At 42.3% G+C, this 23,404-nt stretch overlaps 1 protein-coding gene across 2 annotated transcripts in view; it reads left to right on the top strand.

Moving 5' to 3' along the window:
• Positions 1 to 23,404, top strand: part of PDGFD (platelet derived growth factor D) — a 151,478-nt gene that overhangs the window by 71,725 nt on the left and 56,349 nt on the right. The window contains exons 2-3 of one of the 2 annotated variants that reach the window (XM_075418024.1): positions 14,542 to 14,728; positions 19,093 to 19,273. In XM_075418024.1, the coding sequence (XP_075274139.1) occupies positions 14,542 to 14,728; positions 19,093 to 19,273 (368 nt within the window). Of the gene's footprint in view, positions 1 to 14,523; positions 14,729 to 19,092; positions 19,274 to 23,404 lie in introns of both variants that reach the window. The other variant, XM_009938499.2, reaches the window with a different exon arrangement.

Genomic DNA, 23,404 nt, shown 5'->3' with positions numbered 1-23,404 from the left:
GTGCTATTCCCCCAGTTGTCCTGCAGCTTCTCTGAGCTGGTGTCTGCTCCCCTCCCTTCCCACCTCAGCCGAGTCCAGCATCTCAGCAGTCCTTGCAGCTGCCCTTGGTCAGCTGTGAGCAGAGAGGAGAGAAATGGCTGAGCATGGAGCGAATCAGTGTGCATAGAAGCTCATGAGGTTTACGATGTAGGAAGTTTGTTTAGCAACGAATCAGAAGTGAAGGTTTCAGAAAGATGGAGCTGTTGTGAGATGAGGAGCACCCTGAGAATGCAAAAAAGATAACCACTTTAAATCAAGTAAATCAATACAGAGGCCAGCAACTGATAGGGCAGTAGTGCAGAGCTGTCTAAATAAAACACTTCTTACACTACTCACAGATGAGTTTAGTAACACACCATGCAGCTGTTATTTACCAAATATGTAAGTTATTTAATTATAGTTTATACTAGAAGATATTCAAGGTCACAGTTGTGGTATTTTCTTAATTACAGCCTAAGCTATAAAAAAAGCCAGAACATTTCACCCTAGGGAACCCAAAAATGGTTGTTGCCATTCCGTGTTATTCAGTACTCTTGAGTGTCTGCTGCAAAGGAAAACTTCTGAAGTCTCTAAACCAAGAACAGTTTAAAATTTTGTCCTTTGAGGGACTGTTCATCCATGGTTTAAGTGGAAAAGACTGAGATAAACTCAGGAGGAATGAATGAAGCAGGTTTGAAGTGCAAACAAACAGCAAAAAAAAAGGTCTCTGGAATTCTTTCCAACAAATAGAAACCAGAAAAATACAATATTTCCTTACACCAAACTTGTCATAAATCCTGGTTTCATATCTGTTCTGCCAAGCTGATTTTTTTTGCTTTCTTGTGTCAAACATATGAACTTGAACATTCTTCCTCTTTTGGGCAAAGTTTCAACCTGGCAAGAGTGAAGCGGCTTGTAACTGTTATTTTCTAAACTTTAAATGTAATAAAGGAACATTTATTATTCCTAATTTTTTTTTTCTGGAAATTGACCAAAATGTAGTTTTTGGCAGGACTACGGTGAATTTATTTTTCTTTTCTTGGTGCCATGTCTGGCAATACGTGGCTCAAGGTTGTTGAAGCTAATAAAAAAACCCTGGCGTCGTGTATTCTGTTCTTGGTATGAGTAGAGATGGACTGATGCTAAGTTTTTTGTGATCCTAGGTGCCGTGAAGATATGCAAAGCCAGCTGAGTAAAAGTCACTTGTCTGGGTAGTCCGAAGAGAACCAAGGCAGTCTTCTGCATTTCAAGTGTTAGTGTGGAAAAAGGTTTTCCTAGGCAATGGTGCAGTACATCCCTGTCTCCATTCCATAGCTCTGATATAGGGTGTTCACAAAATGAAATGATGTGAGAGTACTGTGTTGATTGGACTTTCTCACCCTTTTTATCTTAGTCACATAAGCCTCTTATCAGGCTCCTCTCCAGCCCAACATCTGCTCAGAGCTGTGTTAAATAGTCAATGCGCAGGTGTGCCTTTCTAGTGGACAGGACCTCAGCGCATGATGTTCATCTAGATGTGCACTATCAATACCAGCACAGAGCTGTAGTGAGACAGCAGTGAAATAGTACCCTCTGACCTCCCCAGCCAACACAGATGGAGCGTGGACCTTCTCAGGGTAGGGCTGCCTGCAGGCTGCAAGCCTTGGAGGCCTGGCATTGGTCTCTATGTGCTCGGTGCCACATGGTCCCAGAGACCTACTCCAGTCATGCCTAAACCAAGCAGCAAAGTCACATCTGATGTCCAGCCACGTGCATACCACGGTTGTGTGCTTCTTTGCTTTTTTGATAAACAACATAGGTCAAGAAGAGTAAGGCACAGCCTGAGATTTCTTCCTTAAATCCTCTGCCCTGACATCTACAGGCGTTTCTTCACAGCATTAGGCTTTCAGCATGGTAGGGGCAGACTGTGTTTAGCTGGTTTACCATATTTCTCTGGGAACTTTAAGGGGGGGTGCTGATGGTGTCTGCTGGTTAATGTTACGTCATCTCATATGTCTTCTGAAAGCTGGAGGAGTGAAATGTGCTGTTTTGTGTTCCTGCTGGCGAGATCTGGAGCTGAAGCTGGCTAAATTTATCACTGTAACTGCTCAATTTTTCTTCTGTCAAATGTTTCACTGAATCCACAGTCAAAGGACAACTTCGAAGTTTGGCTCTGCCTCCAGGGTGATTACACAGGGGACTCCAGTTTTCCGTTTAAAAGTGAGAGTTGATCAAAGGCCCACGAAAGTGAAGGATTATTTAATTACTTCTTGATTTGCCAACAGTATACTCAGCCCTGTTCAGAACATAAAGATACATAACCTTTGCTCCCCATGGAGTCTTAGCAGAGTCCTGAATATCATTTCCCCCACAAAGGTTTTAATGTGTTTTCATCTGCTCATGCAGTATCTTGTGGCTCTACCCTGACAAACCTAGGAGTAGGAAAATTAATTACAAAAGGTTTGGGAACATGTGCAGCAAAAAGTCCTGGTCCTGCTCTGATCACATGTTTTTCAGCTGCAAGTATGTGACAGAGTTTATGTAATAGGTGAAATGGACAGACAACATTTCTGTCAGGAACAAAACCTCCATCCACATCTTAATTTTATTGCGACCTAATTTACTAAAAAAGGAAAAAGTAAGCTACTGATTTTTTTTTTAATTATTATTCTTCTTTGTAGTTTTCCCATTATATTTAGGGAGCTTCTAGGTAAAGAACAAAACCTGTTTTTCCAAAGGCATTGGCCAGTGAGGGCTTTGAAATAGAAATCTGGAAAGATATATTTAATTCTTTGTCCCATCACTGTTTTGCTGAATGATACAAATAATGTTTCTTGTTCTTTCATGCTTTATGTTATAAACTGGAAACTTTTCAGAGGAGAGGCTATCTCTCACTTTGTTTCCATAGCGCACAACACAACATTGGTCAGAATCTCCAGCCACCACAAAACTGGCGATGAACATGTTAGGTTCATGTAGACAGGGAGCAAAACCAACTACTACTGTTAAACAGAGAACTGTAATGCAACAGTCTTCTGACCTCACAGTTACCATTACCTCTGTGTGTCTTTACAATGCTTTTTTTTACACATGTTTTTTATAATTTACATTACATTACACTTCACGTTGCCCCTCCGGTGTTGGGCACTACAATGAGGACACAGTAAGAGAAGGAAGCTGTGTACTAGATGGCTCGACTGATGCAGTAAGTACCACTACATGACTGGTAAATTCCACAATCGGAACTAAAAATGACATGATTCTCATTACGTGGCATCCTTACCCTCGCTGCAGAGCTGTGACCAGGTGGTCACACACGAAGCCCTGTACCGCCGGGCGGAGTGCCTGTGGTGTGGCTGCAGCAGGGGCTGCACGGGGCAGCACCATGAGTGGAGCCTGAGCGATGGCTTAGCTCCACAACTTCTTAGACTCTTCTTTTTCTGTCAAACGCCCCCACGCAACCTAGAAGGAATGTTTCCAATCACTTCCTCTTGCTAACCAGCCAAGCAGCTGTTTTTCCAGAAAGGACTTGGGAAGCTGGGATGTGTAAATTGAGCCTTTGGAGCCAACTCCATTTCCAATTTTGGTTTTGGCTTACAGCGATCAGGATGTGGCTGTGCTGGTGTTAAGACATTGCTGCTCCATGTGGCACAGCAGCTCCTGAGCTCACAGGCTGTGCTGATGTACACCAGCATGATCTTCCCAGCTGCTGGTTCCTATATGTTGGCAGCGAATGAGCTCTCCTGCTCCCTCACTGCATGTAGTTTCGTTCTTTGGTGCAGGACTAAGGAAATCCCTAGATGATCCTTTGGTGCAAGATCATAACAATAAAAGAAGGCCACAGCCAAAAATTTTATGAATGTCCCTGGAAACTTAGTTAAATTGCAATATCTATCCACATGACAGCTCTGCAGTGTTCCAATGCCAAACCTCCAGAGAAAATCCTAGGCACTTACAGGAAAGATCCTCTGCACTTGAAGTACGCAGTATGTTCAGTATCTACAACTTAAATTGCTTTCCAGAGTGGGGAAATGTTCTTTCTCAACACAGGGTTATGTATCTAAATCATGGAAAGCCATCTCTGTGGCCCTGCTTCTGTTCTGCCTCCATGCCGGGAAAAGACCTCAATGTCTACTGCCCTTGTTGCCACAGTGCTGTGGCTTCCAACAGAAGAAAATAAGCACGAGAACAAAAAGGCAGCTGTAGTGTGCTGTGGTCTAAACTGTCAGAGACCCAGGACAGTGTTGCCTTGGATTAGAAAGTAGAAAAGCTGCTGGATCTTTTCTTTTTGGTGAAGTCTTTCGTTCTGATCCCTGCTCCGAGAACTGCTTCTTTATTTTACGTCTAACAATTTATTGGAAAATGGATAACCCATCTTTGAAGCAGCATCCAGAACCCATCCATCCCTTGAGAAGAGGTGGAAGTGAATTCTCTCAAGCAGATAGAAGAATCACAACACAGACTTCTGTTCCCTTGGAAGACTTTTAGCTGTTAGGCTACTACAGAAAAAGAAAAGGTCTATGATTCTATGACTACCAACAATCGTATTTTAATACCATGAGATCTGCCTATGTTTGGGTTTGGTTTTTTTTTTAAGATCTAGGTAACTTTAAGGTACTTAGATCTTCAGCGCAGCTGCCTTAAAGGGACTGAAATATCCCACAAGCTTTTATCTTTGTGCAGTCAGCTGATATGCGGACCCCTAAGAGATTAAAAGCATGCCCACGGCAAACTCAGTCCAAGGAAACAATGTCTGCTAGGATACCATTGACAGACTTTTCATTATAAGAAGTGACCTTTCACTCCTTTCCAGAGATTTCGGATCTTCAGTAGTGACATAGAGGGTAAGGAAAATCACATTACAAGATAAACTTGCCTTGATTTGTCTTTTGAAACATCTTCTCCTTTTACTGCTTTAATATTCTAACATACGACCTTCCATTCAGTAATTGCTTGTCTATCTGATACAATATGATAAACATGAAAAGCCTTTCCCGCTTTGACTGGATTTTCTCTTTCCTTTTGTCAACATTTTTCTTTCTTTAAGGAAAAGCCAAATCTTGTTGAGTCTTAGGAGTGCTTGACTGAAACAGTTTCTTAAATAATGTCTTGAAACAAATTCTTTTTTAAGACTTGAGCCATGTCAGACTTCTAAGGCAAAAAAGTCCCTGCTTGGTCATAAAAATTTGAAAAATACTGAAGGAAAAATGAAAAAGTAGTACATTTTCATTGCACCAGGAGGATTTGAAGAGAGCTGCCCACAAAGGTCTGGTTACTTGAAGCCACTGCCTAAACCGGAAAATTTGGAGTGCCGAAGTCCAGAACGCGCTAGTTCTTTGCAAAACAATGTGAGCCGAAGTCCAGTGTTGATATTCATGCTTAACAGCAAATGTGTCTATAATTGGCACCATCTTGTCCAGGGCACTACGCAGGTTTGTTATGTACCAGCCTTCTCATGGAGGTGTTGGAGCTCACTGCAAACTTCTGCTTCAGTTATCAGGTTTCCCTTCAGCTGTTTGCAGTCATTTCCCTCTTTATTTTTTCTCATGGTTTCTCAAGGTTTTATGTATTTTTATTCTCATGATCATGGGGATATTTGCACTAGTCTTACTCCACATCATTAGAGCTACACATTCTTGATACACACATTTTCCTTTTCCAAACTTAATTATGGAATCCCAAGAAAAAAATACATTCAGTTTGCTGTTGGTTGAAGAGTCCAAGAGGGCCATGCATTGCAACACTACCACCCGTGAAAGAACTAGCAGTTAACGAAGCTTTTTATGTGGGCCTAACATATGTTACTTTTCTATAGACACTTCTGCTTTAATGTAAGACATTCAGCATGTTCTTTCATGTAGAACAAAATGTCTATCAAGAAGTCAAATAAAGGCAAGTAATACAAGTCACTGCAAAAAGCACACATCACAGAGTTTGATATCTCGATAAAAATAAGTAAGGAATTGTTTTCTTGGTATTCATCTGTGTAAGTCTGAGCAAGGCACCCACCAAAGGGGGCAAAGAAGAGTCACAGCCTTCATCCCTCCAAAATGCAGTCCAGCCTGTTCTTCGTTTTGGGACTGTTTCTTTAGTATCACATTCAAAACGCAGTTAGAATGGTGACCATTCCACAATATAAATAGTATTATTAAATGCAAATAAAATAATGCTTATTGTAGTGAGAAGCATTGTAACAGACTGTCTCTATGAATTATATACCTGAACTTCCTTTTCAATTGCCCACTTAATATTCTTGTGAGTGGTCTTTACTGAGGTCCTATTCAACTGTAGATTAACAGTGTAATGCCAAGACTTGTGGGATTGCTCTGCACGGAAGCACAGGCAGACTACTAATCGTTCTGTTATAAAATGGACAATGGCTCTGAACTGAATTTTAGGTGGCTGGGTTTTTTTCATTCTCTGATACCTTCTGTACTGGTATTCTGCACTGGCTAATTTTGCTTCTTTCGACTACAGGTCAATTTTTCATTGCTTTGATATAGCCTATATAGATATAAAACATATTCTTCTAGCAAAGATCTCCACACAACTCAGGGATTCAGAAGGGGCTGAGTGAGTGCACGTGAGGTCTGAATTTGGCTGAACATGCACACAGCATCTTTTGATATTGCCTCAGTGACAGAAGGGGTGATGCTTTGGATTAGAACTCTGATGATGCCTTGGAGTATGTTTCATGTTCCTGATAAAAAGAAGGGGCCTGTTGATAATAGAAGGAGCAGGTACCTGGAGCCTCTTATTTGAAGTTCAGTGGCAAGCTAACCAAACTGAGAGTCTTTCATCAGCTCCAGTGGGGTTTGGGTCCGCTTCTTAATTGCTCGGTTGCTGAGTGACAAATCATAGAATCATAGAATCATAGAAAGTTTTGGGTTGGAAGGGACCCCTGGAGGTCATCTAGTCCAACCCCCCCGCAGCGAGCAGGGACACCACTAACCAGATCAGGTTGCTCAGAGCCCTGTCCAACCTGGCCTTGAATGTTTCCAGGAATGGGGCCTCCACTACCTCTCTGGGCAACCCGTTCCAGTGTTTCACAACCCTCATTGTAAAGAATTTCTTCCTTATATCTAGCCTAAATCTACCCTGTTTTAGTTTAAAACCATTACCCCTCGTCCTGTCACTGCTGTCTCTATTAAAAAGATAACACATAGGGTGGTGTTAAAATGCTGCTCTCTGGTTTGGATCTTGATCCCACAAACTCCTAAAATACGAGCTTAACTGTAAATCACTTCATAGTCCCCTTGGAATAAACAGGACTACTGAAGTTGTATAAAGCTGAAAGCAACTTGAAGTAATGCTTTTGACTGGATCCACTGACCCAACAGATTCTTACATATGCATCCTTATACCAGAATGACTGTTTTCTCAGCTTAGTCCCTCCATAAGAGGCATTTTACAATTATTATCTTGCCCAGGGTTGTGCTATTGCTGTCTCATTACTGACGATCCCAACCCTGTCCCTCCCTTGGTCTGCCTGCTTGGAGAACTGCTGGTGAATTGTGGTGGGAGCAGAGCTGACCTAGGTGTCCTTGACAGAGATGTTGAAGACAGGTACTACTGTATAGTGTTGTTTTCTTCATTAGAGAGTGGAAATGTGATGTTGTGTTCAGTGACTAGGATTCATGTTATTGTTTATATTCACAAAAAAAAAAAAATCATTTTTAACAAGGTGGATGACCTTACAGTTTTATATCTTCCCAACAAGCTGTGACCAGCTATGGAATATTTTGACCATGAGCTTTGTCATCTTTTCTTCTGATTTACACAGAACCTTATGGAGAATAAATAAAGTTTCTCTTTATTGCAGGAGGGTGGAGGAATAAAAAAACCAAAATATTTGAACAGGCTGCCATAAATACAACTTGCTTGGCATGCCTGTCCCCAAGATGAACTGATTTGTGGCCTGGATTCAAAAATGTTTTACTGTTCTTTGCTTCTCACTCTGTGGATTCAGCTATTTAGATCAGGCTAATTTTCAACTGAAGGAACTGAAGAGCTATTATTCTCCCCAAAGGTTATCTCATTTGTTTAAAAACTGTTGGCAAACCATTTACCGCTGTATTTGTTTCGAAGAGAGCAGCTGTGGGGGAGGAGGGTTATATCTGGACAACTCCCACGTGCAAACTCCCAAGATCCTTTCCTGAAATAACAAATAGTTTCGTGATTGGTAAAATGAACTTCACATGGTTTCCAGCAACTCTTTCCTCAGCTGTAGCAGAGAATGAGCTCATCAGGTTACGCTCCATGGGATATAAGAGGGTATATTTCTTGTCATAAAACATGTCAGAATATGGTATCTTTTCAGCCTCTATCACTGTGTCAAAGTTGTTGAGGTTGGCCAACCACTTCTACAAGGGGAACTGCTTCTATACAGGACAACACCTTAGGAAGTGAGGCTAGAATTCCAGAAGCCTTAGAAAAGTGGAACTAAATTTTCTGTATTATTGGTTAGGTCCTTGGACAAAGTCATTTTCTGAATTATTCTTCTTTCTGAGGGAATTGACTCTTACGGACTCTCCTTGCTCAGTAGATACCCAAGAACAGATGCGACATTGGCTATTAGCAAGCAGTAATTGCCTTTTGGGATTTGGTGGGGGTTCTTTTTGTTTTAGTGAAGGAATTCATTGTCTGTTGAATGATGATAATAAAAGCAAACTTCTTTCTGTAGTAGGTATGTCATGACTGAGAGTAGCTTTAACAAGAATGTGTTGATATATTGCTAAAGCTTGCAAGGAATTGCAGGCATTCAGAGCAAACACAGGATGAAATTTCACAGAATGGTAGGGGTTGGAAGGGACCTCTGTGGGTCATCTAGTAAAATTAATTTATTTTAAAATTAACAATTTTAAAATTAATAAGAATTAAGATTAATTTATTATTAATTTTTAAAATTTATTTTTCTGAATCTTGTTGCTCATGCAACATGGCATTAGAAGAACATGCCACAGGTGGGAAGGAGAAACATTGGATGTGCTGGGCACCCGCAGTGGGGAAACTCTTGAGACAAGCACAATTTTCTGAATATTCAGCTGAACTTCCCAGTTCTCAGTTAGACACCCAGCTGCCCTCCGTGCAGGGGGAGGAAGGCAAGCACTTCTGAAAATGGAGCTGCTTTGAGCGTGTAAATGGGAGCTCTTCTAACTTGGACAGCTGGATTATCATGTATGCCATTATGTTTAAAATTAGTGGTTAGGAAAGAATTAAGAGGAAAAGAAAAGAGAGATTAATTCAGATAAATAAAATATAGAGCAAGCTGCTTCCCAGTCAGTTCAGATTCTCTGCAGGGAATTGCCTCACAGGTAAGGATGTGTCCCGGCTTCCTTCCCACTCATCTTCCTTGAGAGACAGTTTCCATCCCCCAGTGCAAGGATGCTGTTGTAGCTCCTGACATCTAGGCTATCTTCCTTCTGTGTAATGCTTAAGTGGCCTTTTTGCCTTATGACTTTACACCTACTTTTATTCTTTGTGAAATGATTTTGCGTGCTTTTTAGTAAATGTGACAGGCAGTGTATTACCCACTGTCGTCTTTTATTTACTACCATAAAGCATTATGGAATACAGTTAGTATGTGACATTCAGAACACTGTATAATACTGCATTGTGTTGCACTGCAACATGGGACAGTTCAGTACCTTGAAAGAGGCACTGCCTTTTCCTTTCCATCTTTTCTCGAGTGTTTTTTTTCCTGACTTTCCCCATGGCCAGTGTCTGGTTTCCACAACTTCCCCCAGTGTATCTGATGAGGACAATGCTTGTCTGCTTGGAAGGGTCTTGTCATTTTAGTCTCACAACTTAGTTGCCACAAGAAGTGCAGGAGTTGCTCACATCTCCTCAAGCTGTTTCCCAGATGCCTGATGATTCATGAGGGCCAAACTCCAGAGACCAAGTTGGGGTTGACTGTGTTCCCGTGTCTGTCTAAACCAGTTAATTCTGCAAAATCCTGCTGAAAATCCCATTAGAAAACTCCAGTGCCTTTGGTTCAGTCCTGGCTACACCTCTTCAGGCTGTAATTTAGCGTGTGGGGAGAGAGGTAAGAGGGAATCAAGCTATTTCAGAGCTCCTGAAGAGTCTACTCCAGTGTCAGGTGAATGCTCTGTCTAGCTTTGCATTTCATGCTATGTGAGTTATAGAAACAGTATTTATGGCCATTCTCGTCAAACATGCTTGCTTCCTTTGTGGAAAAGACATATCTTCATACTGTAATATTTTTATACCCCCTGTTTTGCTATACCAGGTGTTGTGTCCCCATGCTTTTCTCCAGCCTTTCCTCTATAATGACTTTATAATTACTGCGTTTACCATGGTAGAAAAAACAAGTCACTGTGCTTTGATTTTTAAGCTTTTCAACATGTGCAGCATTATTTTTCCATTTACCTGCTCAACTTGGATACTGCAGAGCTCTGCCAGCCAGTACATTTCAGCACTGGTCTTGGTTGGCTGTGATTGACTTGCTGGCAGAGCACTCCAGTCTGTGGGATTCAGAATTTAAGTTAAATGAAAGCCATGACAGAGACTGTCTTCTTGGGGTACAAGAACACTGGTAACATACTTTCTCAGCTGATGTACTCAGTAAAGTGTACAGATTTTTTGTCTGGCGTTGTGTAATTATGAGCACATTTAAAAATAATCTCAGCAGCTGGCAACTCCAGAGTAAAGCCTGTACTAGGACTGGCTGGGAAAAGGGAACTTTTCCCTCAGAAGCATGAACCACTTTGAAACACATAGTGAAATGTGTGCTGATAGCGGGAAAATGGCAAGAGTTTGCTGTCCAAGAAAGAAGAGCAAAGTACCCTCAGGTATAGGAGGAGTTCTGCCATGTTTTACTGCAGTAACTTTTGTTCTGGCTTATGGAATGGTTGTTTCATTCAAAATTCATTCAAAAGTGCAAAATTTCTTTCATCAAGACTGTTCTATCCCTTTTCTTGGCCATTTTGGAATTAGTCCTGTGAAATGTCTTGTCCTCTTGAGTGTGCTGGGTGTTTTCAGAGTCCAAAGGTCCTCAGCATTTCAGCAGGAACTCAGTAGCGTTGGGTGGACATTTTGTTTCATTCCAGATTAGGGAGAAAAAACAGAAATGTCTTTCCCTCCAACCCCACCAGAAAAAAAAAAAAAAAATAATTAGATTAAAATAAAATAGAAAACAGACTGGAGTGTAGGTGTTCCTGATGAAAAATGCAATGAGACTGATATGTGGGTGGTCTTTGTTTTCACTGAATTGTCACTTTTCCAGTGCAAATTGTTTGGTCAAAACAGAACAAAACAAAACAAAACTGGCTAGTTTGACACTTTGTGAGCTGTGGAATCAGGGCTGTATTTGCTTAGAAAGGGTGGCTTAGGGTGTGAGAACCTTTCATGTTGAATGAAAGCATCTTAGGAAGAAGTCACAAATAGATTTTTGGAGATAATTTTTACAGGAAACCCAGACTTTTATCTTCTCATTTTCAGGTTGTTTGGAAGCTGGAATTGTTACCCTGTCAGAAGGGTACAATGAACTGTTGACACACAACCATGTTTTGCTTACAGCTAAGTTCAGGGAGGTATCTACAGCCAGGAACCAGTGAAAAGCAACCTGAAAAATAGAAGTACTTACTGTGAAGTTTGTACCATTTCTCTGGGTTCCTGTCTTCAATGCACATTTATGAAATAAATATATTTCTTTTATATGAAGAGCTTAGAATGCTTCAGCCAAACACTAGATTTCATTTTAAGAGAGAAAACTTTGATTACTGTGTGTGACAGATGGCTGTGGCTGGTTGCTTGCATTGGTTTTGTATTTTCAATATTCACAGGAGAAATTTTCCCCCCATTTGCTCTTCCTCAGTAGCCAAATTCAGGAGAAGGTGCCAGTTTTGCATTTCTGTTGTTTGTAGTGGAACTGGAGGTTGACCTGACATTCAGCAGGGTACTGGGGGTGTTGTTCAGTTTAAGATTAGGACACTGGAGTTTAGGTGTTTACATGAAAGCAAGTATCCAAGTTCCCGTAGTAAGTAGAAATTTGGTCAACGCAGTTGGTGACAGACTCAGGATCTGTCGAGGTGTAGCTCCCACTGGCTATGTTAAGAAGGAGCTCAGCTTGCCCACACACAGGTGGTTCCACGAGACAGCACAGCTTCCACAGCACTTTTGCTGGGGGCTGCTTGATGTGCTGCCGGACCTCTGTGTCCTCGTGGAGGCCAGGCAGTAAGCCGTACTATGTCTTAAATGGCATTAGAAATCTCTCTGTGAGTAGCTGAACTGAGCCCTAGATCCCTGCATACCACATGGGGAACACAGGTAGCTGTCTCACGGGTGGAGGCTCAGGTCTGAGTGCCTTAACTGGGAACTGAACCAAGCTGTGATCTGTGTGTTGCCTTGGAGCCTTCTGATCCTCAAAATTTCACCACACTAAAGTTGTCAATGCACAAAAAAGTATCTGTTTGCAGTTCTTTGATTCTGGGAGCCAAATTCCAGTATGAGTAACTGCTGGACAATGCAAGTGCATGGTGCAACTGAGAAGACATCTTGACTTCAGAGAGCTGGGTCTTGCCACAGTTCCTGTTATTCTTGGAGCCAGGGATTTAGAGCAGCTGAGGCTTTACCTCAGTATAAGTAAACTTCTGGAAAAACTGAGTATTTGCTCAGGCAAAATAAAATTGTGGTATTTTAATTAATAAAGACTTGGCTATTTGTTTTGAAGTTACTCAGTAAGATGGTTGATGGGACAGTTTCCGACTTTAGTTACATCACAGAATCACAGAATCACAGAATGTTTGGGGTTGGAAGGGACCTCTGTGGGTCATCTAGTCCAACCCTCCTGCTGAAGCAGGGTCACCTACAGCAGGCTGTAGAGGACCTTGTCCAGGTGGGTCTTGAATATCTCCAGAGAAGGAGACTCCACAACCTCCCTGGGCAGCCTGTTCCAGTGCTCCGTCACCCTCAGAGGGAAGAAGTTCTTCCTCATGTTCAGACGGAACTTCCTGTGCCTCAGTTTGTGCCCATTGCCCCTTGTCCTGTCACTGGGCACCACTGAAAAGAGCTTGGCCCCATCCTCCTGACACCCACCCTTCAGATATTTGTAAGCATTTATAAGGTCCCCTCGCAGCCTTCTCTTCTTCAGGCTGAACAAGCCCAGCTCCCTCAACCTCTCCTCATAGGGGAGATGTTCCAGTCCCCTCATCATCCTCGTAGCCCTCCGCTGGACTCTCTCCAGTAGCTCTTCATCTTTCTTGAACTGGGGAGCCCAGAACTGGACACAGTACTCTAGATGAGGCCTCACCAGGGCAGTGTAGAGGTGAAAGAGAACCTCCCTCCTCCTGCTGGCCACACTCTTCTTGATGCACCCCAGGATCCCATTGGCTTTCTTGGCAGCCAGGGCACACTGCTGGCTCATGGTTAACCTGTCATCCACCAGGACACCCAGGTCCCTCTCCACAGAGCTGCTCTCCAGCAGGTCCACCCCAAGCCTGTACTGGTGCATGAGGTTGTTCCTCCCCAGGTGCAGGACCCTGCATTTGGCTTTGTTGAACCTCATCAGGTTCCTCTCTGCCCAGCTTTCCAGCCTGTCCAGGTCACGCTGAATGGCAGCACAGCCTTCTGGTGTGTCTACCACACCTCCCAGTTTGGTGTCATCAGCAAACTTGCTGAGGGTACATTCTAACTCTTCATCCAGGTCGTTGATGAAGAAGTTAAACAAGACTGGGCACAGTACCGACCCCTGGGGGACACCACTTGTTACCGGCCTCCAACTAGACTCAGCGCCGCTGATGACAACCCTCTGAGTTCTGCCATTCAGCCAGTTCTCTATCCATTTCACCGACCACTCATCCAGCCCACACTTCCTCAGCTTCCCTAGGAGGATATCATGGGAGACTGTGTCGAAAGCCTTGCTGAAGTCAAGGTAGACAACATCCACGGCTCTCCCTTCGTCTGCCCAGCCAGTAGTACATCAGTATGAGCATGGAGTAGCTATTTTTGTTAATGATCCATTGACAGCAAATGATTCACACCATATAAACAAAATCAAAATGTGACCTAACGCGTGCTTCTGGGAGGAAATACTTAAGCACAACAAACAAAATTAAAGTGCACTTTCCTGCAGCCTTGTATTGCTGCTTTTGTTCAGAGGGCATCTCTCTGGAGCACCAAATTTCAGAAGCAGAGCTGTTTACCTTTTTACTTCACTCTGTCTCACTTCATTTTTCTCAGTCTTGCAGCGTTTATTAAAGTTTAAATTCTGTTTTAAAACTAAGATGGTGAGAAAGAAATTATAGGATCTATATAAATGTAGAAGTAATGATATATTTGTAAAATAAAGAGTCTATATAGTTGAGTACTGTTGTTCTTATTGTTTATAGAAGGTTGAATAAAGAGAAAATACACTGTACTTCTTATTTAATAAAAAATGCTCCTAGACCCAATTTTTTATAGACTTTAAATGCAAATAATTTGTGCTGTGTTATAAACTGTTGTGTTTTTTTGCCTTCCTGTAACTGGAACAACATACTAATTTCTACAAGTTGTGACTACTAACAGAGAGCAATCACCTCACAGACTTGTACCGAAAAGAAGAGACCATCAGCGTGGCAGGGAATGGCTGCATCCACAGTCCTCGCTTCCCCAGCAGTTACCCCAGGAACCTCCTGCTGACGTGGCGGCTCCACTCCCCAGAGAACACCAGGATCCAGCTGGCTTTTGATAATCAGTTTGGGCTGGAGGAGCCTGAAAATGATATCTGCAGGTGAGTGACAAGTGGAAGTTTGCGAAGGGCTCCTTAAGACTGCTTTCGAGCTTAGGGATGTGTCCACTGTCATGAGACTGCAAACCAAAACCTCAGTAGCTCTGACCAGGTCTAGGATGGCCTTGCTAGGAGGACAAACCTCCAAGGGTCTCTTCCAATTCAAGCTGATCTTTTGAGTTTATTTATAAACTGAGCTGTCCTAGGCTTGAAGCAGTTTTGGCAGGTTTTAGTCCTTCTATAGTATTTTAAGCACAAGGCACTTGTACCCCCAAATCCAGCTACCTAACAATCCAGGTACTACTTTAACAGGATTTTGTCCTCTATCACCTCTGTCATGTTTCAGTCAGGCAAAAACCATCTTTTTCAGTAGGTGGAAGGCTCTGGGAGGTGTGAGTGAGTAGGTATATGTTTATATCGGGGTGTGAGGGACAGATAAAAATGCATTGAAAAATATAACTACATTCTTCGAATTCTTTGTTTGTCTTTATTGTTACTCCTCACAGGTACAGTTTCCTTTAAAACCTTTAAATATAGGTCCACAAACATGAGTGTACTCTGTATTCTGATAAAGTATACTCTACTATATCCTGGTTGCTTTGGTTTCTGCTTTTAAGCAAAAGTTGATCATAAGCTCAGTTGATCTGGCTGATTAACGCGGGTGGATAAACTGTTTTACATTAGCAGAGCACAGAGGTGAATCCTGCCAACATTCACTAAAACAGTATAAATCCATGGAGTTTTTTGTTTATTACTTTTATTCAACTATCTGTTCTGTGGGAGAGAGCAGGCTCAGAATTCAAGGGACTGGAGCATCTCTCCTATGAGGAAAGGCTGAGGGAGCTGGGCTTGTTTAGCCTGAAGAAGAGAAGGCTGAGTGGAGATCTTATAAATGCCTACAAATATCTTAAGGGTGGGTGTCAGGAGGATGTGGCCAAGCTCTTTTCAGTGGTGCCCAGCGACAGGACAAGGGACAGCAGGCACAAACTGAAGCAGAGGAAGTTCCATCTGAACATGAGGAAGAACTTCTTCACTCTGAGGGTGACGGAGCACTGGAACAGGCTGCCCAGGGAGCTAGTTTCCTTCTCTGGAGATATTAAAAAACCCGCCTGGACAAGGTCCTGTGCAGCCTGCTGTGGGTGACCCTGCTTCGGCAGGGGGGTTGGACTAGATGACCCACAGAGGTCCCTTCCAACCCCGAACATGCTGTGATTCTGTGATTCCCATGTGCTCCGAAAGGCAGATTGCTGTGATGCTACTTACATAAAACGCTGAAGTCTCAGCATCTAGCTCTCTGCCTGATCCTGTTGTTACTTAGGCCTTATCTATGCACAGAACTGGGTTGTTAGGATTTCTGCACACCCAGCCTCTGCTTATCTTATCTTCTTTGTAAATTAATTTGCATTTATAGGGTTTGGTACCTCTGCGGAGGTTTTACAGGGTGGGTTTCTTTTGTTGTTTTGCTTCATTAATTTTTTACATTGCCAATAGAGAGAACCATTTCTGCATATTTGCTTTCCATTTTGTAATGAAAGAATGCAGCTCGAAACTGGCCCTCCTTCCCTGTACCTTGATGGTCTTGGCAGCTGCTGCTCTACTCTGGTACTGCTGGTCCAAGATCAGCAGCAGAGTCAGTAACAACAGTTCCTCCTAGCACTGCAAACGCTTTCCCAGATTGAAAGTCTAATGCATACAGAAGCAGCCTGTTAATATTTACATAGTGGATAAACTGTGGCTGACCTTAAAGCATTGCAACTTTGAAACAGAGAGCTAATTTACTGTGGAAAAAAAGATGAAGTATTTTCTGTCAAGAGCCATTAAAGGTGGTGGCACAGTGAGGGGAAGTCAAGCTGTTACTGGTATTATGGGTTTGGGGACCGTCTTGGAAGATAGTCTGCATGCTTTTGGCAGAGCAGCCAATTTAGGATGCAGAGAGAAGCAAAGACCTTCCATCATCCATATTGTCTATAGAAGCTGTAGAAATATCACATTCTTTTCTGCAATAAAGCTTTCCCTGGCATTCCTGGAAGACCTTTATTTGCGCAGTATTACTTCCAGAGTGGGGAGTTTCTCAAGGCAGACAGCTCATGGTAGCTTTAAGCCTGTTAAGTACTGTGTGCGTAGTTAGATTTTTTGCTAATGCTCAATATCTTTTTCAAAACTAGTTCCTTTCTGCAGCTTCAGTCCCTGACGATCCCTGCAGTGCTGCTTGAGAGAGACAGCCAGGAGTGTTTTAATTGAAATGAATGCTAAGAGCTGAGCATGTGCTTGAATGCTGTGCATATTGGGCAAGTAATTCAGGACCTCTGCACCTTACCTTCCTTTTCTACTTGCTTTTGACCTTATGCTTTTTTTGCCAGAAACTTCCTAGTGTTTTCTTTCAATTTTTCATTAATGCTAGTTATTGTAATTTGCATACTATTAAGACTAAACTGATTGAAATTCACTCAGGCTGAAGAGTGAAAAGGTGTGCTTTAGCAGAGCTGTTTCAGAAGGAGGGGAAATAGTCAAAGTTTTCAAGAATTTTCTAGAAGTACTGTTAGCATTTCCAAAGGCACTTGATAAGAGATGATTCTGAAAAGCAGTTAGATTACCTAGCCTCTAAGGCTCCTTGCATGCACAGAAACAACTGAGATTGCACTTACTGCCACGAACATTGCAGCAAAGCCTGGGCTGTTGAAAGCAGAAAAAATCCTTGAAAGCCCAAGGGTCTGTCCCATTTTTACTAGCAGTTAGTCTGGCTCCTGGCCTCACAAAGTGGGGAGGCCAGTGATGACAATTTTCACCAAAGCCTGCAAGGATATCTTATGCTGAAAACTCTGCAACCCCTTGTGTTACGATAGGCATTCGCTGCCTGTCGTGCTGCCCGGGGAGCAGTGTTGGATGCTCTGCCCAGGTACCATGTCCATCACCGTGAGGGACTGGGAGCTGAGGATGGTGGAGAGAGCCCAAGACAAGTTTAACTCTGCCTGGAACTAAACTTTGTCATGTTACAAAAAATGTATGTTTCAGCAGAGTTTGGTCAGATTTAAGTGATTTGGTTGTGGCGAATCTGTTATTTTCTGTTCTGTGCAATTTGGGGTTGGTGAATATAAAAGCAGCAGTGATTCTCAAGCCACACAGTACTTGTGTTTTTTTCACATGGGCTCTCAGCAGAAAAAGAAAAGCAGGTCTGTTATTTACAGAGCTATTCAGCTCCCACAACTGGGCAGGGAGGCGGGCGCTTGGCCTGCAGACCCAGGCGTGGGGAGCAGCACATTGCTAGTAAGAATCGGTTAACAGTCTTAAAGTCCCTCTTCTGAGGGAGCACACGCTTTGATAATGAAAACGTTTCCTGGTAAAGATCTCTGAAGTTTGAAGGCTTAACCGTACTATGAGGATGGCAGCTGCCCCCATGTCTCGTTGCCTGCACTCAACCTGCCCTTCTTGTCATCACCTCTCCTTCACCTAGTTCTGGTACCAGATATTCAGATATCGAGGGACTGTTTTTCTCATAGACTTAGTGAGACCAGGACTTTATTCTCTGCCTGCCTTATTTCCCAGCTGAAGAAATGAACTCAGTGAGTGACCCAAGCGAGCGCGCGCGCAGGCTGTGGCAGTGAGCGCTGCACTGTGTTCTCTCGTCCCTGGGGTTTAGTGTCTGCTGCTCTTGGCAGAGCCCTCCTTAGGCTCAGGGCACTACGACTGTGGTGCGGGTGCCTGCCCAAGGCGTGACCTTGCACAGGGCAAGACGTGCTGTTGCTCTTCCCCCGGTGCCAGGACCCACACCGTGGTATGAAGAGTGCCAGCCTGCCACTTTCTGCTTGAAAGCTTGCAATGAGCCTTTCCAAACCACCTAGCAGGAGCACCATGCCATCTAAAAAGAAGGCCCGGCGTCCCACCAGCATCTCCCCTTGCAGCCCGGCCCCAGCCCGCCAGCAGGCACAGCAGGTGGCTGCTGCTGGGGCCGGTTTAGGGGCCACCAGAAAGTGCAGAAGTGCTTGCAGCTGTTCAGCTTGGGCAGCCCGCCTTAAATAATATTTTATCAGGTCTCTAAATTATTTATCCACCACATGAAATGCAATGCATATGCTTACTGTGTACTGAGCACATACAAGTGCCTCTTATTGCTGTTTTAACATGGTAGAAAATACTGTCTGTCATGTTCCAGGACCACAAAAATCAGCCTTTTGAGCACCCAGGCAGCAGCTTGCAGCTGAGTGTATTTTGTGCTACATGAGCATGTCCACCATTTGTAATCTTTAGTCTGATGGACTATGGAGAATGGCGGACAGTTGTCTTTGTGTCTTCAGCTGTGCTCCTGTTTTTTTGCAACCATCTGCTGTAACCAGAGTTAACAAAAGCTAATCCTTCAAACTGGTTCCCAGGTATGACTTTGTGGAAGTGGAGGATGTGTCAGAGACCAGCACGGTTATACGAGGACGGTGGTGTGGACACAAGGAAGTACCTCCAAGAATAACATCAAGAACAAATCAGATAAAGATAACCTTCAAATCTGATGACTACTTTGTGGCTAAACCTGGATTCAAGATTTGTTACTCGCTTGTGGTAAGTCACCTAGCTGTGTCACGGGTGAGAGACAGATTGTAGTGTTTAGAGCCTCAGTACTTGAGGACTGGATGGTGTAGCTAACTGCATTGGATCAAAACACTAATTGACTGAAAGTATTTTCATTCCAGCAACTACATTAATACAGATCAAAGTATTTTTGACATCCTATCTTTAAATATAAAATAAAGTCAACTCCAGGCCAAGATTTACACTAATAATATGTTTCAGAAGCACTAACGCTTTCTGCACTGAGGCTGCACTGCCAGTGCCTTGACAGATGCTGCAGAAATAGCAAAGAAATGGCTTCTCTATGAACTCCTTTTTTGATGTTCGTTTGAGGTCAAATAAAAATACCTTGAGGGGTTATGGCTGTGATTCTGAGTTAGATGCAGAGTAGTTTATTTTACATGCAGTAAAATTCTACATGCAAGACAATGTGCTAAGGCTCAGGCTGTATTTTTAACCGTGTATAAACATACCTCTTTTTATATGTGGTGGCATTAGCAGTGTATCACGTACTGTTTCAATGAGATGAAAACCGCCTCTTTTTTTTTACTTTAGTTTTGTCTTTAGGGAGCAGGAATGCTCACTGCTCTAAGTATATTTTGATACAAATATGTATTCCTTTGTATTGTGCTGATTAATATTATAATGCTTTTGGTGCAGTGTAGTACAAAAGAGGCAGATTTTGCAAACACTCAGGAAATGGTAAACATTAATTTATTATACTGTTATCATTATATTTTCATATCCATCACACCTCTTATTGCTTTTTTATTCAATCCACTGTTATTTAACAAGAAGAAGAAAGTCTGAAATAGCAGTAATGTTAATGCTGTAACAGGAGAGATCTGCTGTTTGAGTCATTTCGTTTCAACCTCTCGGCTATGCATGCATGTATGCCTGTGTATGCTAAAAAGAGTCCGTGAACAGCACATTGTCAAGACAACTCTAGAGCTAGAAAGACTGTGCTCCCTTACATTTAAATTGATAGGCTTCTACTGGAGTAAGGCATTGCACTGTGAGTAAATCCTGAGCTCTAATCTACTCTAATTTGAAGGTAATCTTCTAAAACTAAAATTTAGGCAGAACAGTCTATGAAAGACCACTGGGCATAAAAATGAGGCAGTGAAGCAGCCTCTCTTTACACTGCTCATATTTCAGTGCAGCCACAAAAACTCTGCTGCATTTAACAAGCTTTATTCCAGACCACGTACAGCTAGTTGATATATTAGGCTTTCCAAAAATGAATGTTATTGCTCAAAACACAGGAGACTTTGCGCTAGAAAGCTCAAAAAAGGCTACAGTATTTATCTAATTTCAAAACTATGAGTAAACAGAGAATTTTACAGTTTAGCAAATCTATTCAGAAGAACACTCTCCAAGTGAACCCTCTGAATGAAATTCTATTTTATTTCTGAGAAGATAACTGTACAGGTGATTAGTGGCATTTGCGGGATGGGGGATGATATGTACTTAGCTGGTCTTCAGATTCCAAACCGTCCAGCCCAAAACTGTGGGATTAATATTCAACAGAATCAGCCCTTATTCGATAGTGCCCACAGTTGCTTAGAGCTCAGTTCATAGATATGCTGAGCACTGCTGACCCCTGAAGGTTGAACTCATTGTGCATTTCTAGGCGGTAAACCAGGGAGCATTAATGAAGCAAGTAAAAACATACGGTATTTTGTATCAGCTGAAATGAAAGACATTTTCATTGCTTGTTTTCTTTCCATTGTAACCTTCTCCAAGACAAGGCTACTTCTGGGGGCTTTATTGGAAAATGATGCACATGATAAGTGCAAATCTTTAGCTCCTTTGTATTATCTTATATTTGGAGTTTGGTTCTGCATGGCAGTTGTTTAGTTGTGTACCAGACTCTGACTGATAATTTTCCAGAGAAAACTGAAGCAAGCAATTTGGAGAGTTCAGCTGAGTTTATTGATCAGCTGCATCTCCTGAGCGTGGTGCCAGAATGGCTGGATGAATTTCTCCCCGTTATGTATGCAGCCAAACAGCCCCACAGCCTTGCTCTCTGGCCTTGTCATTTATGAATCTTCAAGGAAGTCAGTTAAGTTCACTTCATTTGGTGCAGATCATGTTTTGACTTAGTTCAGCACTCTGCATGAGGCACAAATGAGGCACTGCAGAGCTTAGCAGAAACATACTTTGTTATATTAATGTACTTGTGTTTTTACATTAACTTCACATTTCAGTACCATTCAGAGAAACAAAAAGGGTTTCTTTCCCTAGAGAAGACATAAATTGGACTTGTATCCATGAAAAGGATGTTTGCCCTTGTAAAACAAGGCATGCAAAGTAAGCAGCCCATGTAAGATGAAGGCTCTGGGTCACGGAGAACGGAGGGATTAGGGTTAAAAGTGACTCTGGAAAATTAGACTGAAAAAAATACAAAGATGATCTTTAACAGGACAAGGTTGAAAGCCATACGGATGCATTGGAGTAATGAACTGTCCCAATGGAAGAGAAGGGACCAAACGTGAGAAATAAAGCCTGACCATCTAAACACAACATTTAGCAACTTTTATTTGCCAAGGCTGGTTCCCTCCACCTTCTTTCTCCTCCTCTCCCCACATTCTCTGCCTCTGCCCTTCCCTCTGTGTTTCTGATGGACTAGGAAGGCTGGATGGAGGGCAATGAGGGTGGGTTTGGAGGGAAGGGGCAGATCCAGTGCGCTGCTACCTGTTGCTTGTTCCTGATCCCCTGTTTCCCCATGAAGCCGTAGGACTCCCTGGGGTGGGAGCTCCAGGGTGGACCTGGCTCCAGGAGCTTATGAGTTGAGTGTGCCGCACTGCTTAGCCTAAGTTGTATAAGAGTCATAAGTATCCTAAAGTGGCTGGAAAAAGTCACTCTGTGCTGTCTGTGATGGTGCAGAAGTAGGTAAATACGCACAGCTGGTGGCTGGTGTCCACGGACACTTGACATTCAAAGCACCTGGTTGTAGCTGTGCGGTTTGTTGGCTTAGCCTGGGTATCTACATAGAGAAATGTCTCCCTCGAACCTCTTTAAAAATTGTCTTTTCCTTCATGCTTCACGGACCTAGAGCAGAAATGGTCTGGAGGAAGCCCTGGACAGTTATTAGGCATGAGCCTCACTTAGCTGCAAATTTGTTTGAATTTCTTCCCTGTCATTATCACTTAAAGTGCTTATTTCTCAAATTAATATTTTTCCCCCTTTTTTTTTTTTTTGCTTGTCTTGATTGAGTTACCTTAGAATCATTAATTTGTGGTATAAAAGGCACTGAGGTATTCCAGTGTTTTTTTCTCACGCGTTATATGATTTCTTACTCTAAAGACATAATGTTTCACAAGAAACACTGTACAAATATGTGACACAGCGGAAGATAAGTAATCTGAGGTTACTTACACAGTTTCTAGAGGGGAGGTAGGCACTGTCATGAGAAAGGCCCCTGGGTTGCACGCCTTAAAGTAGGTGATATGAATATTCCACATCAGTGCCACAAATGTGAAATTTCATTCCACCACTGCTTACAGTGCAGCTGCCTCAACTAAGGGATCTTGCATGTAGCAAACAAGTATTCAATAATTACTAAAAATACTGCATCAATTACTTTGAGATGTAGGAATGTAAATTAGGTTGCACTGTTACACATGGATATAATCTTTGCTTGATTGGAGTAATTTTATACAATCCCCTTTTTCCTCTGAAGTGAAATTCTTCCAATGTCCTGATCCTGGAAGGGAATGTTAACAATACTGGACCCCATGTTTTACAAGTACATTAGCATGGACATTTACTAAAATAGTCTAGGAACTCGTTCAGGAATGTGTTCCAACAATAAAGGTGAATGTTTTGAATTGAAATTCCCAACCCTGCATCTAATTTCACTTTAATGAGACAACTGGAAAAATTTGGATTCCATTTGCTAATTAAAAATATTATTTTAAGTTTATTGTGAAAGGCAAGTATTTATTATATGTTTATAACAGTAAATCATTATTGCATTGCTAATTATTTCATTAATTCTAAATGAAATCCATATTTTGGAGCTTTGACTAAAACTGTTATTGGAAACAAGGGCTAGAAAAAAGCTGGGAACATATATGTATGTGTATATATATTTATATGTACGAACGTGTGTATGTA

This window comes from Opisthocomus hoazin, chromosome 1, assembly GCF_030867145.1.
Source record: "Opisthocomus hoazin isolate bOpiHoa1 chromosome 1, bOpiHoa1.hap1, whole genome shotgun sequence".
Classification (NCBI taxonomy): Eukaryota; Metazoa; Chordata; class Aves; order Opisthocomiformes; family Opisthocomidae; genus Opisthocomus; species Opisthocomus hoazin.
This window is presented reverse-complemented; position numbering and strand designations above follow the sequence as displayed.